Source organism: Lupinus angustifolius, chromosome LG04 (genome assembly GCF_001865875.1).
Source record: "Lupinus angustifolius cultivar Tanjil chromosome LG04, LupAngTanjil_v1.0, whole genome shotgun sequence".
Lineage (NCBI taxonomy): Eukaryota > Viridiplantae > Streptophyta > Magnoliopsida > Fabales > Fabaceae > Lupinus > Lupinus angustifolius.
Window position 1 is genome coordinate 21,201,657 of NC_032012.1, and position 19,938 is coordinate 21,221,594.

A 19,938-nucleotide genomic window follows, 5' to 3' on the forward strand; every position below is an offset into this window, starting at 1 on the left:
TTTGGTTGAAGTTTAAGGTTGGAGATTTTTCCCTTAGAAAGAGTTTAATAATCGTGTTTCATCATGTATGGTTAAAAAGAAGAATGAACAAGGACCAAGCAACTCTCTAGGTTCAAATCTTGCAAAGTGAAAGACATCGTTGGTTAAACCATACTTTCTTTTATCCTTTCTGGTTCTTTTCTTTGTATGAGGAAGTGAAATGATTCAATTATTTCAGATTCCAGTATCAGTGTTTTTCTATCTGTAGTTTTTCTTATCAAAATGGATGGCACAAGAAGCCTTGATCAATGTATTTAATGTGTCCAACTTGACATTAAAAAACCCAGACACAACACTTTTGTTCTAGGAGAAGAACTCCAATGGATTCGCCCAAGTTACTCCTCTTGATGTTGAACCAAGAGACAGTTTATTCATTCTTTGGTTTGATATTGAGGAAGTCAAATTCACACAACTCACATCTCAGCCTGTAGATTATCCCATATTTTCTTGATGGTATATGTATCATAGTCCTTCCCCTTAATGTTTGTGTTTCACTTCAGTTGCGCATACAGCCCTATGTATACTCATGCATTATCACACATTTAGAGTTATAATCAGCGTAAAAATTTTGTTTTCCCTATGATTATGCAGCTAGAAGAGGGTTGGATATTGCTGGCATTCCTGCAAAAAAGCACTCATTCGGTGCTGGGAGTGCTCGTGACATAGAAACCCCTCTTACCCGTAAACCTTTTTCTCCAATCTCTTCCAATGTATCATCTAATAATGCTAATATGGCAAATGCCAAAGATGAAGTGAAAATGCAGAGTGAGAAGTTGTTGCAGAGAACAATATCACCTAACAATGTTCTATTCTCAACTCCCTCCAAGACAACCACTGTGGTTGATGAAGAGAATAGAACTCCAAAGGCAATGCCTATTCCTGTCCCTGCTACACCTTTGACAGTGTCAGTTCCGATGAATATGGTGGCGACTCCAGCAGCTCCTTCATCGGTTTCTTTTGGAGGTGACTTGGTTCAACAGATTGAATATTCTTTTGAGGAAAGAAGGCTGGCTTATATGTTAGCATGATTTTTTTTGTTTAGATTTTCTTTATTTGTTCGAACGAAGTCTTGTAATGGATAATCGTCAATTGTCATTGGCTTCCTGCTTCTGTAATATAGTCTACTAGAATTGGAAGTAGACTAGGATGTGGAACAAACTTACTGAAGTGAGATTTTACAGTCTAATACGACTTAGTTTTCTTCATTAGTTTCTGATTGTTTCATCTGAAAATTGTCTTGGTCTTGGAGGAAAGGACCAGTATGATTATTAACTATTATCAAAGCGAAATGCAGGCTTGTTTTGAACATGGTTACATGATTTGTGATGCTGGTCCCGGTATTTTTACATTATTATCACAATTTTTGTATTATAAGAAATCGAATACATTTTATATGGTATGCCTAACGGAGTATACGTTACTATAAATGATCGAGTAATGCAACTATAGTACATGTTCTAGTGAAGCAATGAATTTATCAAATCAGCAAGAAATAAAGAAAAATGAAATATCTTTTTATAAATTCTTCTACACCATAAGTAAATTAACATGTGGTTTACCAATAACATATGTTACTTTCTTAATTTTATATAACATCAGTTACTTCAAGTACAGTGAGTTCTATATACTAATTTATTTATGAAATTAACAGTTACAGTACAGACTACAGAGAACATAGATATTGAGCATAAGAAATACGGCTTACCAAATTCTAAACAAAATTATCTGAGAAATATGATGTTGTCTCTCTTTTTTCTGATAAAGAAGGAAAAGTGGGTTATAAGAAATGTCATTTTAGTCAACAGAAGCTGAATGAGGAGACGGGGAAAAGAAAAAAAAAATCAATAGTTAGAGAAAAATAAAAGATAGAAAAGCATGTGTTTACAGTGGCAATAGCAGCAGATTCACCAAACCAGGAGGATATTTTAAAAGTAAATTTTTTTCTTGCAAATTAATCTATCTGATTTCTTGGTCAACTTTAATTTGTTTGACTAAAAAAAAGACAAAGAACTTGTCAGTAGTTGGGGAAATGCAATGGCCTTAGCTTTACAGCTTTGAATTTTTTATTTTTTTTAATAAACTTTTAAATATAAAAATGCCAGTATTGAATAAAAAAGACATTTTCTTTCCTTTACAATTTTTTTAATGCATTCAAATTAACTATCTGCACTCACAGTCATTAGTTAAATCACTTTATTAAATTTCCAAGACGGACGTGAACAAATTTCTTAACCAAATTTTATACTTTGAATTTTATAATTAAAATATATTAATTAATAATTAAATTCCCAATATTTAATCACTTTATTTTAATATTTATTTATTTATTTTTCCATTTTCTTCCACTTTATTTATTTACTCCACCTTTTCCTGCAAAACCCTAAATTCATATATCACTTTGGAGAATTCATCTACCAGAGTTTGTAATTTTCTCTGTAATTGTAGAATTTTTTCTCAAAATTTTGTGTTGATTTTGAAGCTCTTTGTTTTCTCTGCAATGGTGAAGATTTGAGCTTACAGAACTTCGATTTTCTCGGAGACCAAGCTCAACTGTTCAAATTCCCACTTCTGGGTTTTCATCTTTTCACCATTCCAAAAAAGTTTCTATTTTTGAAGTTTCCTGTTAGATTGTAAATTTTCCCTGCATTCCAATCTATTTCTGTTCACCAAAGTTAATATTTTTTTCCTAAAAATTCGTCCCCCCCTGATTTTGTGTGTGATTGAGTGTAAATCTTAAAAGGGTAGGGCTTAAACAAAGTTTTAAGGTTTTGGGTATCTTAGTTTTTATTGATTGCATAAAAATGGAGGGAAAGGAGAATTTTTGTGGTGTTGGGCATGCTCATGCAGTTGTTGGTGGTGAAGCACCAGATAGCTTCCACGTGGCTCCAAGAATTGAGAACAACTTGGATTTTTCAATGGCCACAGTGCCAGTGCCGGCACTGGCAACGGAGGGGAAGAAAAAGAGAGGGAGGCCTAGGAAATATGGACCAGATGGGAAGGTGGCGGCCTTTCCTTTGTCTCCGATGCCGATTTCTTCATCGATTCCGTTGACCGGAGAGTTCTCAGCTTGGAAAAGGGGTGGAGGAAGGCCTGTTGAGTCTATCAAAAAGTCAACATATAAGTATGAAGTTGAAAGTCCAGGACCAGGTGTATATATAGCTATTTGATCTGTTGAATTTGAACTTTTGAATTGTAGCCTATTTAATCTTATTTATTGTTGATGATTTTGTTATATATGGTGCTGGGATTTTGTTTTAACTGTTACATTTGTAGTCTTTAAGAATTGAGTAGAAGAGTAATAAATAGCGTGAGTTTTTCTAGGTTTGTAGCTTTGTCATTTACTTCCTTTGTATACCGGACCCCTACATGTATGGTATGCATATCATACCAGTCATGCATCAAAATCAGTCCGAAGGCCCTATGGTTGGTTTTCTTAAAAAAATTAAAAAATAAATAATGAAATTGACTTAATTTTTACTCAATGTCGGTGTAATGTATATGTATATTTATTTCACCAGTATATGATTTAATTAATAAACCACCAATTGTCCTATACTAATCACTATATCAGTATTTCGACTGGTTTGATGATGAGTACTATATTAATAACACTGGGTCGGAGTATGTGTGGACCCATAGCTTAGATTCTTTTTCAGATATGGAATAAAAAATTTGGGGTGAATGTGGATATTTTGTGGTTTAAAGTGAGGTTTTTTGCTTCAGCTAGCACATGATACTCTCTATTTTCATTTAGGAAGGAGAAGAGGATGGCATAATATGACGACGAAAATGTTTAAGACTAAGGGTCTGTTTGGAGTTTCATTTTGGAGGGGAAGGAAGGGAAAGGGGAGGGTTGAGAGTCATGTTATAAGTGTATTTCATGACTTCCAAGCCTTTCCCTTTCCTCCATTGCCCTCCAATAACCAACTCGCAAACAGACCGTAAATGAAGGAGGCATCCACATTTTCATTAGGTTGATTCTAGTAGATAGTTGGCTGATATGGCCAACCTGGAACTGCTCGAAAATAATTATTTTCAACAGCTCACTGTCTGTCTTGTTTGATATTGTCTTGAGTCATGGCGTCTTTCAAATTAAGGACCAAATATTGAATAGTCCGGCATGTTCATGAATTGAGATGATTGGAGAAATGAGTTTCATTTTTAAGAATTTTTCTCAAAGGTAGATTTTCAATTAATTGAATTTATCCATGCATGACATTAAGAGTGGCTTCTTAGAATGAGTATTCATTTATTATCTTTTTCAAATTCAGTGAAATATTTTATGGAAGTTCAGATAGGAACTATGTGGTCTTCTTGGGGGTGTTTAGATGAAGAATAAGGGAAGGTTTTTGGTGAAACTTTGTGTGCAACTTTTATAAAAGCTGAGCAAGAAAATTAAGGATTTCCATGAGAACATTTAATTACTATGATTATTCATTTTTTTTGAAATCATTTAGGAGTTCCCAATTTCAGAAGGTTTTTAAAATTAAATTGGAGGGAAAGAATATTAGAGTTTAATGTCATAACTCATAAGTAACATAGCAGATGCTTTATTAACTTGATTAGTCAAATAGCGCAGATCTGGTTAATGATGCATCTAAAATTAGGGTTATAATAGGGTATCTTGTGTGGCCAATTTTAAGCTCTACAAAAAATACTGTGATCTGCGAGAATGCGCAGTATACAAATGAGGAAGACATAAAATGTGACACATGACTCAATGAATGCGAGTGCTAATTTTTTATTCTATTTTGTCAATTTAAGTAGGAAATTTCTCTCTGGCCTTTTATTAATACATTCTTCTACTCCTTAATTCTCTATCTATTCATCAACCCATCTATGTATATTATAGGCGAGGGAATTGCGTACTCAGTTGGTGCCAATTTCACAGCACACGTGCTTACAGTAAATGCTGGCGAGGTATTCTGTTAATTTCCTTTGAGGTCTATCAAACTGCATTTTATTTTTTAAATTATTGCTATGCAGTGTGCTTAATTGTATTTATGATTTTCCAATGGCCTCTCTAAGGATGTTACTATGAAGATTATGTCTTTTGCACAACAAGGATCATGTGCTATATGCATTCTCTCTGCAAATGGCTCAATTTCAAATGTTACACTTCGTCAACCAACTTCTTCAGGGGGTACTCTAACATATGAGGTGAGTTCAATTTTTTGTCATCAGCACAAAAAGAAAATGAGCCCAGTATTACAAATGCATTTGGCTTATAAGCAGCTAAGTTTATCTGATATTTTATGTACTACTTGGTATTAGATATCAAATGTTAATTTTGTAGATGTGCCATGAAAGTTGGTGCTTCATTTATGTCCTGAGTTTTTCTTCTGTAGAAAGAAGGGTACTGTAGGATGATAATATGTTACAAAAAATAGGTCTCAAGCCAATTGGACGCTGTAACAATCTAGTAGCAGTTGATGTCAAATAGAAGAATTGTGGTTAACTGTTTTTTCTCTCTTTTACCCATGAACTCTGGATTTGACATGTTTTTAGTTCCCGGCTGAATTGTTTGAGAATTTCCCTCATAGCTGTGTGATAGGGCACTATGGATGAATGAGTGCTTTATAGTTTTAATGCTTTCCATGCCTGCCACTCATTTACAGGGACGGTTCGAGATTCTTTCCTTGTCTGGTTCCTTTATGCCAACTGATAATGGAATTGCGAGAAGCAGATCTGGCGGGATGAGTGTCTCTTTGGCAGGTCCAGATGGCCGAGTGATGGGGGGTGGACTTGCTGGTTTACTGATAGCTGCAGGTCCTGTGCAGGTAAACCTTGTGCTATTATTTAAGAACCTTTTGAAATTGTTTATATGAAGTTTTCTATCCTTTGGAAGGAAATAAGATAGTGAGTGCCGGTTGCTCAAAGTGCTCCCATCATCTCAACGCAATAGTTTTAATCTGTTAAGTTTTTTATTAATGACCAATGCTCATAGATAGGAGTTATATTTAACTATATTCATGCTATATTATTGCTCCCGAAAAATGGAAGAAGCAAACGACATTGAATTAGAAAATAAGAACCAAATCATGTGTATTAACGGCATGTCAGTCATGGTTGTTAAGGTTCCATCTCAAAACCAATTGACAATGAGAGGAGTAGCCCAACAGGTATTTAAATCATTCCCGAGACAATGAGGTAGGTGGTGTGGGACTTACTTTCCAACAATGATAATGTTTTTTTGTACATCAAGCTTTGACATCAATTTCTCAGCTTCCACTGTTTACTACTTTATTCATTAAAATATTAGTCCATTTTTAATATCAATTTAAAAAGCAAAAACCACAAAAATCTATGGTGCCTCATGTATGTTGATTAACTAGATGCTGTTCCTGCATCAGGTTGTTGTGGGTAGTTTTCTTACAGGTCACCAGCTAGAGCATAAAAACAAGAAGCAGAGGTTGGAGCATATATCAACTATTACCACTACACATGTTAATCCTATCTCTAATGATGGCGGAATAAAATTCAGTTTCGGTGGATTTAAGCCTATTATGACACCTGCTGCTTTTCAAGAAGAGAATATAGCTTCTTATAACAATGTTCAAGACTCCAGGAACTCATCTGCTGATGATAAAGAAGCTTTTCTGGAGGACTCTAATCCAAGCCAATAAAATGTCTGATGTTGCATGTTCTGTGAATTATTTGTTTTTCTGAAGAGTCAACCTCGTTTAGGCTCACTGACACTGACAATTAACTTACACGAACGGTAGAACTCGGATAGTCGGGTGAGTGTACTGATTGTTTTGACTCGAAAAGTTGCGCGGTTTTAGTTAGGAAATCTATTTGTAGGCTTTCTATGTGTTTGTTTTGCTGATGTATCTCACGAGTCGTGTTTACTCATTGTAGTAGTAGTTAGACATAGGGTATATGTTGTGTTTTTTTTCTCTATATGGATGTTATAAATGTGAGTGGAAGTGAGTGACTTTTGGGAAGTGTAACTTAACAATATTATTTGTTGTGAAAGAAGAAATTGCATATCAGCCTTTTTGGTTTACCTTCTCTTGTTACAAACTTACAATGGTTCCTTTCCAAAGTACAGCAGGAATTAGTACATATTTATAATTAAGGGAAGGAAAATGATAAATTCTCTTACTAAATCTTCTTAGTAAATTCTTCTATAAATACTCATACCTACAATAAAATGACATGTTATTAAATGATATTTTATTTATTAATGAGTAGTTTATAAGTGATATATGTTATTTTTCTTTTATGATATGGTGATTTAGTAGGCAGATACATCATTAGTGTGAGGGGTGCACATCTATTGTACTATAATGAATATCACTTCATGTATTAATTATTAAGTATTTTTTTGACCAATCAAAATTTGTTGCACATGAAATGACATTTATTATAGGATAGAAGATGTGCTTCATAGTTTGAGAATGAAAATATATCATAATGTGTGGGAAGATATATCACTAGTCTCAAGTGAATACACAAGTGCATTTTCTATATTACTAATGTTTACTGGCTGCCATTTTCCTAAAATTTCACATCAACCTAGAATTTTTGTTGGTTATGAATTAAAAACTTTTAAAACTAAAACTATAATCAATTTTATCTAAAGCATGCTTCGAAAATGTTAGTATCATTTATTGAATTATTGTTGAGCTCCACATTTTGGAATACTTTTATCATTAAATTGGAATTAATGTAAGTTTATTTTTCATTTTTTAATATTTAAATATAAATAAGGAATTGTCACAATCCAGAAATGTTGGATTTTAAAATGAAATAACCTCCACCATTTTGACATATGAGGATTAATCTGGTTAAAGTTTAATCACACATGAAAGAATCTCATGTGCGATCATATGAGTATACTTAATAATTATATTTTTTATGATTAATTATAAATTCATAATACATGAAGTGACACAAATTATGGGATAGAAGATGTAATTATATTGACCTTTCTTAGGGACGAATGTAATGTTTTACACACAAAAATATATATTTTAAAAGAGTGTATGAGAAAGTGTGTTACTGGCAATATTCTTAATATTAATATCATTTATATAAGTAAACACCTATGAATTTTAATGGGTTATTGTAAGTAATTACATTGATCTTTCTTTGAGGTGAGTGACTGAGTGTAATGTTTTACACACAAAAATGTTTTAAAGGAGAGTATGAGAAAGTGTGTTGCTGATACTATTCTTGTAATTTATATAAGTGAACACCTATAATTTTGTATGCATTATCGCAATTTAATAGTATTGTAATATCATTAGTACTTTTAATTTAGTCATAATATTTCAAGTGAGTTTACATTTATGATGTTTACTAACAAATGTTGATCTAGTAGTGTAAGGTCTTGCTAAATTTTCAGGATGATCAAAAGGTCAATGGTTCAATTTCTGGGAGCGCCACTTGTTGGGAGAGACAGTCACACACCCCAAAAGAGAATAGTTTCTTATACAGTAAGAAAATACTATTGATAGTACCAAAAAATATCTTATAATGTTTAATAAAGTTTTAAGATAAGTTATGTACATTTTTTTTCTAGTTGAATGATTATTCTGGAATTCTCTTATGTTAAACTTAATAAATTCTTATCCTAGTATTTCTGATCATGGGAGGTTTAAGCATGGTGTTGTAGCAGATAAAGGTGTTGCTGATATAGGTGAGGATGTTGCTGATGCAGAGGAAGTAGCAATTGCTGATATAGGTGAGGATGTTGCTGATGCAGAGGGAGTAGCAGCCTTGGCTATGGTTCAATGCATTCCTTGCATTCCTGTTGAATCAATCCATCAAGTCTTAGATGCATTATGCTATGATATTCCTTATACATAAGTTGGAGAATTAAGCATACACACTAATAACATTATGCAACCGATTTACATGGCTACTTCAATTCAAGTTCATTCCACCAAGCTTTGTACTTGTACTAGTTGGGAATGCCTTCTCAGTCATCCAACCTGGTGCATTGGTTATCATATCCAAGCCTTGTCCAATTATCGTTTACTTAAGGCTCAAGCAACGTCGTTGTATATAATGTAGTTTACATGTTCTTGTATTCTTTCCTTTATTAGTTAATTAGTTGAGAAGTTTGTTAGGATTAGTTATTCTTTAGTTTGTTATCCTTTTCTACTATATATAGTAGCTTTACTTTTGTAATCAATGCAATGTAATTTCCATTCTTTTCAATCAATAGAAGAAGTCCTTTATTCTAAGTTTGCATTATTCTTCTTCCTTCTTTCTCTCATTATCTCCTTCAATAATCGAAGTTCTTAATTCATGGAATTACCATTTCTAAGATGGTATCAGAGCATCTATTGATGCTCTGCTACACCTTTATTTGATCTTCTCATTGTTTTCCTTCTCCATCATTCTTCCTTTTCATAAATACATAATCTGCCCTATAACCATCAGTTAACCCTGTCAATGTCCCCTCTAGCCCATACTACATGAATCCGAGTGAAAATCCTGGAGCTGCTTTTGTGTCTCCACCACTCACAGGTATCAATTACCACTCTTGGTCTAAAAGTGTGATGATGGCTTTGAAAACCAAGAATAAGATCCAATTCATATATGGATCTCTACCTAAGCCAAAGAAAGGTGATCCATCCTTTCGTGCATGAGACAGATGCAATACTTTAGTCCTTTCATGGATCAACCACTCAATACACCAGTCTATCCTACAGAGTGTGCTTTGGATGGAAACTTCACTAGAGGTTTGACAAGACTTAAAAGAAAGATACTATCAAGGAGATGTGTTCAGAATATGTGATCTTCAGGAAGAAATGTATGCCGCAAAGCAGGGAAACCAATCCATAAGTGTATACTTCACTCAATTGAAAGGACTATGGGAGGAATTAGATGAATTCAAACCAATACCTGTATGTCCTTGCCTAAATGAGTGCAATAAAGAATTCATCAAGATCATTAGAGGCTATAGAGAGAATGATCATGTCATCAGATTTCTTAAAGGACTTAATGAGCATTACTCAGCTGCGAGGTCACAAATCATGCTGATGGATCCATTGCCTTCTTTGAATAAAGCCTTTTCTCTTCTCATTCAACAAGAAAGACAAATAATAGGGATTACTGGAATTTCAGATGAAGCCAAGATCCTTGCTAACACATCTGCAGATTCATCAACTAGAACAAGATTCAGAGGAAGAGGTTTTAATGGATCAACTAGTTCAGGCTTTGGAAGAGGATATAAAACTGCCAATACTGGTAGTGGCAGAGGAAGAGGAGCATTCAATACTAAGGTATGCTCCTTTTGCAACAAAGTTGGCCACACAATAGATGTGTGTTACAAGAAACATGGGGTCCCTCCCTATTACAAGAAAAATAGCAGTATGAACAATGTCACTAGCAATATTGAGGATAAAGATCCGATGAACAAAGATAGTTTTGGATGCTTCACAGTAGATCAGTAGAAGGCTATATTGGCAATGATCAAAGAACCATCTAACCACCATGAGGAGAATCACCAAGTTAATTAGTTGACCAACCAGATAACTGATATGGAATCCTCAAGCTCGGGTAATTCTAAATCCATCAGTTGCTCTATGAAATCAAGAGAATGGGTCCTTGATTCTGGGGCAACTGATCATGTTTGTTTTTGTCTATCTGAATTTCAAACCTATAGAAAGATTGATCATATACAAATCAGATTACCTAATGGGAATGAAGTTATAAGTAACATTGTTGGGACCATTATTTTTTCAAAGGATCTGTGCCTAAGTAATGTTCTGTACCTTCCCAACCTCACCTTCAATCTCATTTCCATTTCTAGACTAACCTCTGCCTTGAACTGCAAGTTAACCTTCACCAACTCCAAATGTGTGATACAGGAGGAGTCCATATTGAGGATGATTGGTACAACTGAAGCTAAAAGAGGTCTTTACATCATTAATTCTGAAAATCTAGCTTTCTGTTTTAGTAGGCGTATCAACAATGTAGAGAATATTAGAACTAATAATCTCAATGAAAAATATGTATGGCATAGAAGATTAGGTCACCCCTCAAACTCTAAAGTTGTTGTTTTGAATAAAATGTTTCCTTTCATTCAAGTTAGGGACTCTAGTATACCTTGTGATATCTGTCACTACGCCAAGCAAAGAAGATAATCTTTTCAAGACAGTATAACCAAAACAAATCATGTTTTTGACTTAATTCACATAGATATTTGGGGTCCCCTATCCATGCCTTCCATATTAGGACATAGATACTTTCTTACTATTGTTGATGATAAATCAAGACATACTTGGTTGTTCTTCATGAAGGCTAAATCAGAAACGTCTATGCTAGTTAAATCTTTTGTAAGTATGATTGAAACACAATTTGACACTAAATTTAAACATATTAGATCAGATAACGGGCTTGAATTCAAAATGGTTGAGTTTTATAGCACTAAGGGCATCATTCACCAAACTAGTTGCGTTGAAACCCCTCAACAAAATGGAATTGTTGAGAGGAAACATCAACACATCTTAAGGGTCACTAGAGCCTTAATGTATCAATCCACTCTTCCTAAATGCTTCTGGAATTATGGAGCAGCTCATGCCGTGTACTTAATCAATAGACAACCATCTGCTTATCTTGGTAATAAATGCATAAATGCCCTTACCAGATTATTTACAACCATGAACCTAATCTGTTGAATCTGAAAACCTTTGGTTGCTTATACTTTCCTTCTACTTTAACTAGTGATAGAAAGAAACTTGATCCTAAAGCTAGGAAATGTGTGTTTCTTGGATATAAACATGGTGTGAAGGGATATATATTGTTTGACTGTGTAAACAAGGAAACTTTTGTGTCAAGAAATGTTAGCTTCTATGAAAATGTGTTTCCTTTTGCCAATAATGAGGAGCTCACCAATACTGGTTCAAACATATCCCTTCCTACTTCTTCTTTCAATATCCAGGATCACTATCTAGATTACATGGTTGACCATGAGAGTAATCCCAATATTAGTAATAGAGTGCCTAACATTGTTGAAAATAATCAACCTGAGTCATCTAAATTGAACAATGAATATTTTGATATAAATGAGCATGATGAGTCATTTGATTTTAACAATAATACTCATGGAAGTGTGAGAAGATCCACTAGGGAGAGAAATGCTCCTGCTTACCTTAAAGACTATCATTGTTCCTTAGGAGCTAATAACAATTACAAGGATGAGAAAAGCACTAGATACCCATTATCTCAAGTTTTATCCTATGAGAGATTGTCCTCTAAACACAAGAGTTACATCATTGGAGTAAGTAATAATATAGAACCTGAAAGTTATAACGAGGCCATTCAGTATCAACAATGGATTGATGCCATCAACACTGAATTAAATGCCCTTGAGAAGAACAATACTTGGACTCTCACTAACCCACCTAAAGACAAAAAGGCCATAGGCTGCAAATGGGTTTTCAAAGTAAAACACCATGCAGATGGGAGTGTGGAAAGACACAAGGCAAGACTTGTGGCAAAGGGTTATAACCAAACAACAGGGATTGATTATTTGGACACCTTTAGCCCTGTTATTAAAATAACTACTATTAGAGTCATTTTAGCCCTTGCTTCCATAAAAGGATGGCATTTACATCAACTAGATGTTAATACAGTCTTCCTACATGGAGATTTAATTGAAGAGGTCTATATGAAACCTCCACCTGGCCTTGATGTTCCAAACAAAAGCCTTGTTTGCAAGTTAGAGAAATCCCTTTATGGATTGAAACAAGCTAGTAGACAATGGAATGCCAAACTAAGTGCTGTCCTAATCCAATCTGGCTACACCAAATCAAAAGCAGACTATTCTCTTTTTACTAAGATCAATAAAGATAGCTATACTGTTATTCTTGTCTATGTGGATGATCTTGTGATTGCAGGCAATGATCTTGATGAGATACAATTCACCAAAGCACTACTTGATAAGAAATTCAGCATCAAAGACTTAGGTTCCCTTAAGTATTTTATTGGCATTGAAGTTTCCAGAAACAAAGAGAGTATAAACTTGTGCTAGAGGAAATATGCTCTGGATTTGTTGCAGGACTCGGGACTCTTAGGATGCAAGCCATGCTCCAGTCCTATGGATAGCAATGCCAAGCTTCATAGCAAATCTGGTAACCTTTATTCTAATGTAACTTCTTATAGAAGACTGATTGGTAGGTTGGTTTATTTGACTCATACTAGGCCATATATATCCTTTTTTGTTGGTCATTTGAGTCAGTTCTTAGCTGCTCCAACTACTGATCATTGTAAGGCTGCTTTGAGAGTGTTAAAATATATAAAAGGTTCTCCTAGAAAAGACCTCTTCTTTCCATCTAAAAATGACATAGCCTTAAAAGACTTTAGTGATTCTGACTGGGCTTCTTGTGTTGATACAAGAAGGTCGGTCACTAGTTTCTGTTTTTTCCTTGGAGAATCCTTGATCTCTTGGAAAAGGAAGAGACAAAGAACAGTGTCTAGATCATCTACTAAGGCAGAATATAGAGCCTTAGCTTTAACAGGTTGTGAGGCTCAATGGTTAATATATCTTTTTGATGATTTGCAATTGAATTATGTTAATGTTGTGGTTTTGTATTGTGACAACCAATCTGCATTACACATAGCTGTTAATCCTATTTTTCATTAAATGACTAAGCATATTGAAATAGATTGTCACACTATTAGAGAGAAAGTAGTGGAAGGAGTGGTGCATCTTCTGCCCATTCCTAGCAATCAGCAAATTGCTGATATTTTCACTAAGGCACAACCCCCTGAGATTTTTATCAATAATGCATCCAAGCTTAGATTGTGTAGTATACACATTCCAACTTGTGGGGGATGTTAAACTTAATAAATTCTTGTCCTAGTATTTTTAATCATGGCAGGTTTAAGCATGGTGTTGTAGCAGATAAAGGTGTTGCTGATATAGGTGAGGATGTTGTTGATACAGAGGAAGTAGCAATTGCTGATATAGGTGAGGATGTTGCTGATGCAGAGGGAGTAGTAGCCTTGGCTATGGTTCAATGCATTTCTTGCATTCCTGTTGAATCAATTCATCAAGTTTCAGATGCATTATGCTATGATATTCCTTATACATCAGCTGGAGAATTAAGCATACACATGGATAACATTATGCAACCGATTCACATGGCTACTTCCTCTGTATCAACAACATTCTCACCTATATCAGCAACACCTTTATCTGCTACAATATCATGCTTAAATTTGCCATGATCAAAAATACTACGATAAAAATTTATTAAGTTTAACATCTAATCTTCCAAAGTTTGTTACACTTTTCAATTTACCATCTGATTAATTTTTCAATAGACATGAAGACTTGAGATGAAACTACTCTCCCACATATATTTTTCTACAACTTGTGCCATTGTATGTCCTATTAGGCTATAATTGTTGAAAACATTTGGAAGTTAAAAAGCTAATATTTAATTATTTTTCTGACTAATTATATCTACCTATAATGATACAATTTATGAGACAACAAATGTATACACATTCTCAAGCTTTCGATATATTACTCTTTCTTAGTAATTTTTCTTTTAAAACTTCAATTCCAAATTATTTTCTCCACATATTGGAATTGGAATCGAATTTTTGGTGAGAAGTTAATTACGAGAAGCATATGAAAATTAATATTTTGATCAAATTATTATTCAATTTTTATTTACATCATTTATTCACTTCTTAGAATATGTGCATACACTTAAATATTAAAAGTTTTGGAATGAATAGAGTAAAATTTAGTAATAATACAGTGCCATTAACATTTCGCAAATCATTTAACATGAATTTTAGAATATAATATCATTAATAATAGTAATTTAAGAGTATCAATTATAATATTTATGTGTCATTAATTGTTAGCATTTAATAATAGTACAAAGTCATTAATAATTGTAATTTGATAATATAACATTTTAAATGATTTAATATGTATACATTGACAATTATACTATCAGTATATTATTCATCATCTATATGTTAAATACTATTGACACTCAAATAAAAGTAATACAAATCAGTGGTGGATAATGTGCCAACAGTGTAAAAAACTTTACATTAACAATACATAATTTTAAAATGAAATTTTATAGAATATTTTTTTAAATGTAGTGGAAGAATTATATTGTTTAAAACTTTGGAATTAATTAAATAATAAAATTGATGACACTGGTTGATGAATTCAAGAAAGAAATTTTGTCTTAGGACTAAGTCCATTAATTCTTAATGTACTGAATACACATCATTTATAAGGGAAAAGTACCCTCGGAAAATGATTAAATTATTACATCAAGTAGTAATCAACTTAGGATATGGTTGGTACAGTGCTAAAATTTGATTATGACTATGTCTGATTTCTATTTATATGAGTATATTTGTAGCAAAGAGAAAAAAAAGTGTGGAAAAGCTTGTACACTATTATTCCATTATTTATAATTTATTTTATTAAATAAAAGTAATATAAGTAAATGATAGATAATATATAGATTGAGTATAAAAATTTACACTGTCAATTATAGATATTAATTTGTGTTGAAAAACTATTTAAGATATAATAAATTATAAAGTTATTTGTTTATATTAATAATATTCATGTTGTTTTTGAATATTTTTTGGTATAGTTAAGAGTATTATTTCATCTTATGAGTAAGAAACTAATCTTTTAGGTGTTATTGTTTCCCAACGAGTATCATTCTTAAGAATCGAATATTTAACCTATTTGGGATCCAATATGACCTTACACCAGTATATCACTATCTTGTTTTTTAAACATTTAATTTGTAGTTTGTTATGTGTCATTTTCATATTTATTAGTTGTTTCTTTTAATAAACATGAATCACTATTTTTAAAATAAGAAGCAACCCATAGGAGATGTAACCACCGATTGTATATATTGTCATTGTATTCTTTATAATTGATATTTAATTGTTGTTGACTTTCTAAAAAAGTAATTTTAATAAACGGTGAATGATGAAATGCATGTGTATAAATCTTTATACTGCAATTGCATTGATTTTATACTCTTTTGTTATTGCATTCCTTAATCAGTAACTAAAATATTTCTTCTTGGTTGTATATGGCTTTTAATGATAATAGTTGTACCCATTTTTTAACTTATAACCATACATGCAATTTGTTTAAAAATATTCGAATAAAATGTTTCTTTATAACTTGACTGTATTATTTTTTTAGTTAGATACATACAATTTGTATAATAGTATTTTAAATATTTAAATTGATTTGACACGTGGAGAACATTTTATAGTAACACTTTTATTATTAGACTTGTTACATTGCATAAACAATAAATAAAAATATGAAATTAAACAATAATTTACTTTAATCCATTTTTAGTTTTCTTTATACAACCAGGCCCATTTTCTTATTGTATTCCTTGAGCATAAAATAGTGATACAACGAATATCCTTTTGTTTTATTTTTATAAATAATAAAAATTATTACCCTTCATTAAATTTAATCAACTTAAATCCAAATCTATTTCCCTCACAAACACCTAAGAACATGGCATTGACTCAAATAAAATCAGAATAAAACTTGATTAAAAAGACAAATTTGAGCATTATCGAAAAAACACACAAACTGTATGGTCCAGCTGATTAGGCAACACCACATTCAAATTAAAATGAACAAAGAAACATTAAAGACAAACATAGATAGATAGATATCATATCCGAAGCATTTAGCTTCACTAATGTTAAACGACAAAATCATAAAACTATAGAAAAACATAATAAGAACACTTTTCAACTGAGAAACAAAATGCACATGACATAAGGTTTTGTACATATTATCTCCATCAACTTCATTTCCTTCTTCATATTTGTCTCTATCACCAAACTACCCATTTCCATTGCACTCTCATATTCCATCACACTATATATCCTTCATACCTGACCCACTTGCCATTTCACCAGCATCGACCATCATTGGAGCATAGGAATGCAATAACCAATCAACTCCATCATTTTCATAGTAATTTTCTGAGTTCTTATACCAAACTGGGTGAAAGTTGAGATCATTGTGATTCTCACTCCTTAAGTTCATTTCACTCATGGATTTCTTCACTTCTTTTTTGGCTAAGGCTTTAGTAGTAACTTGCTTGATGTAGTTGAAAAGTAGTTCTCCATTTGGAATAATGCGCTTGTTGATCCTCTTCTTTGTGTTCAAGCGCCTCTTAGTTGCATTCCAATGGTTCTTAACAGTGTTCTCAGTCCTTCCGATCAATCTCTTTGCAATTTCAGCCCATTTGTTTCCAACATTTTTGTGAGCTTCAATAAGTATCAAATCCTCCTCTTCAGACCATGAGTCTTTCTGCATTAGTACAAAACAATGTTCAAATATTTGGATATATACATGCCACAAATTAATGCATGATGTTTCCTTTTTATTCTTAGAAGTTGGCTTTATACATAATGTGTATGCCTTCGTATATGCATACAATCATACTTCACATTGTATAAGAAATGTGATATTTGGTTTCCAATGAATGTGTCAACATTTTATTAAAATGAATTGGCCTTCATTATTTTTAAACGAATAATAAGTACTTGTGATATTTTGAAATATATCAAAAAGGAGCGTAGCTTAGTTCTATTCATAAATGGTGAACTTATACATACACGAATATAAATATAAATATATATATATATATATATATATATATATATATTATGACTTAATCCAATTACATAGTGAATCCTATTACATGAAGAAAATCTTCATTCTTGACAAAATTTTATGACCTCTACAAGAAAAGCATAATTAAATTAATAAGGAAAGTATATTACCATCATTATAAAAAAACATAAGAAATTTAATAATTTTTATCAACATTATCTCACATTAAATACATTTTCGCTCATTCTTATCAGTTCATATTTACAAAAAAAAAAAAGAATTCAACTAGTAATTGACAAACATTAAAAAAGTAAAAATTCATACTTCATATATTTCGTTATAGAAACAAAAAAAGATTAAGATAAAAATGTTATATCATATCATCATATCTATTCAGTATACGTCAAATGAAAATAAATTATAAATTAAATAATTTTCTTTATGATTATAAAATAAAAGAATCATATTCATATCCTAATTTAATTGTATTTGCATATAATTTATTGCTTACCACACATATATAATATTGTTAATTTTTGTTTACACATATTATATATTAGTTTCTAAATAAAAAAAATAGCATGTACAAAATGAGACATGTGATTAAATTTGATTATTAAACCTTCACAAAAATGATGTTTTATATTTTGGATTTGCACATTTATATATATTATCTATATATATATATGTATATATATGTATATATATATATATATATGTATATATAAGAGGGAGAGAAAGCTAATATAAGTGGAAAGGAAAGAAACCCTAATGTTTGGCCGCAGATGGTTGAACCATCTTTCTCTGCACTGTTTTCCAACCCTGCCATCCAGTAACTTGGCTATATGAGACCATTTCTTAAGCCCGAAACGTCTCACCGATTCCACGAGAACTCTACAAAATAGAGAAAAAACAAATTATTACATTTTCATCAACGAAAAAAGTATCTAAGAAAACATTGTCACTCTGTGCTGGAGGCAGGATAAAAAAAAGAAAAAAAATGGATATAAATTTCTTAAATTGATAAGAATTTAAGAAGCAAACACAAGCAAAGACAAAAACAAAAAGTTAATGTAACATAGAGAGAGAATAGGGCAGTAGAAAATTTGGAATTATTTTCAATACCTATCCTCATCAGGAGTCCACTGGCTTTTGATTGTGTTGGTAACAATTTTATGATTAGTATCCTCATGACCATTCCCAGCTCTAGTAATGTGTGAAATATCATCTTCAAGCCTAGGATTTACTACCATTGATGCATAGATATGAGGTGGTGGTGCAAGAGAAAGGCCCACATGAGGTTGTAAAATTGCATCATACTGAGTAGGAATTTGTTGTGGAAAATCCAAGATTCCTTTACAATTGTAAAGGTATTCATGTGAGACTTCCATTGCATTATTATTTGGTGAAAATTCTATTGGGTAGTAGGAATTGAGAAGATTTATTTGGGACCAATTAGTGTATGAATTATCTGAAGAAGGTGTTAGGAAGATGTTTTTTGTTGGAGGTGGAACTAGAGTAGAGGTTTGTTGCAATGGAACCATGATGGGTATCTCTGAATTTCTAGTATGTTTTGGGGATTTCATAGAAAGGTCAGAAAATTGGTATAAGAAGCTTGGATCAAAGTCCATGTTATAGATAAAACTCACTCTTGAAAGATTGAGAGAAATGACACAAATTGTTATGTCCTAGGATTGTTCTAAACTAAGAATGTGTGTGAAAGGTTGGGGTGTAGGGGGTATTTATGGGCTTTAGTGTCCTAAAGAAAAATAGATAGGATGATATTCATGTGACACCCCCATTAATCCATCAATATCCAATGTCTCACATTCATTTTTGTTTCTTGTGACTGTTGAGCTTCCACTCTTGTGTAGCCTTGGGGAAAATGTTTTCATTTTTCTACTTACTTTAATTTGACAATCATTTTATTGCTTTTGGGTTAATTTTTTATTTAAATAAAGAAACAAGAATGATGAGTTTGTTGTAACGTACGATTTGGACAAATTAGAATACATGAAATACATGTGAGAGTAGCTGTGAATAATTAAGAGTATAGGATCATATTTATTAGGACAACTTTCACTGAAGTTAGAATATATTATAATATTCACATTTTTTTTTGTATAAGATGAGGAAATGGCTCAGAATTAGTAAGAGACAACTAAAACTTGTCTGTCTACCTTTCTTTTCTATTTGATATATATTTTAGAAATTTATTTGCCCTTTGATAGTTATACAATTTTTTATTATCACAAAGGCATTAGAAGGAAAGAAATAAA

At 32.2% G+C, this 19,938-nt stretch overlaps 3 protein-coding genes across 4 annotated transcripts in view; 2 read left to right on the forward strand and 1 right to left on the reverse strand.

Annotated features, from left to right (window-relative positions):
- Nucleotides 1–1,247, forward strand: part of LOC109346175 (65-kDa microtubule-associated protein 3-like) — a 5,420-nt gene extending 4,173 nt beyond the window's left edge. Inside the window, exon 13 of the mRNA XM_019585588.1 lies at nt 631–1,247. Coding sequence (XP_019441133.1) covers nt 631–1,067 — 437 coding nt within the window. The 3' untranslated portion in view covers nt 1,068–1,247. The remainder of the gene's footprint in view (nt 1–630) is intronic.
- On the forward strand, nt 2,395–7,048 carry LOC109346176 (AT-hook motif nuclear-localized protein 1-like). Of its 2 annotated transcripts, none has more exons than XM_019585590.1 (5): nt 2,395–3,180; nt 4,892–4,959; nt 5,068–5,199; nt 5,658–5,819; nt 6,393–7,048. In XM_019585590.1, exons 1-5 carry the CDS (start codon nt 2,841–2,843, stop codon nt 6,663–6,665), a joined length of 975 nt encoding a protein of 324 aa, XP_019441135.1. In that variant the 5' UTR covers nt 2,395–2,840; the 3' UTR covers nt 6,666–7,048. The 2 variants fall into 2 exon arrangements, with proteins under 2 accessions (XP_019441135.1, XP_019441134.1); XM_019585589.1 differs by having other exon boundaries at nt 2,397–3,186.
- On the reverse strand, nt 16,663–19,353 carry LOC109346178. Its single transcript, XM_019585591.1, has 3 exons — nt 18,785–19,353; nt 18,427–18,553; nt 16,663–17,353 (listed from the first exon to the last, which is right to left on the reverse strand). Exons 1-3 carry the CDS (start codon nt 19,288–19,290, stop codon nt 16,916–16,918), a joined length of 1,071 nt encoding a protein of 356 aa, XP_019441136.1. The 5' UTR covers nt 19,291–19,353; the 3' UTR covers nt 16,663–16,915.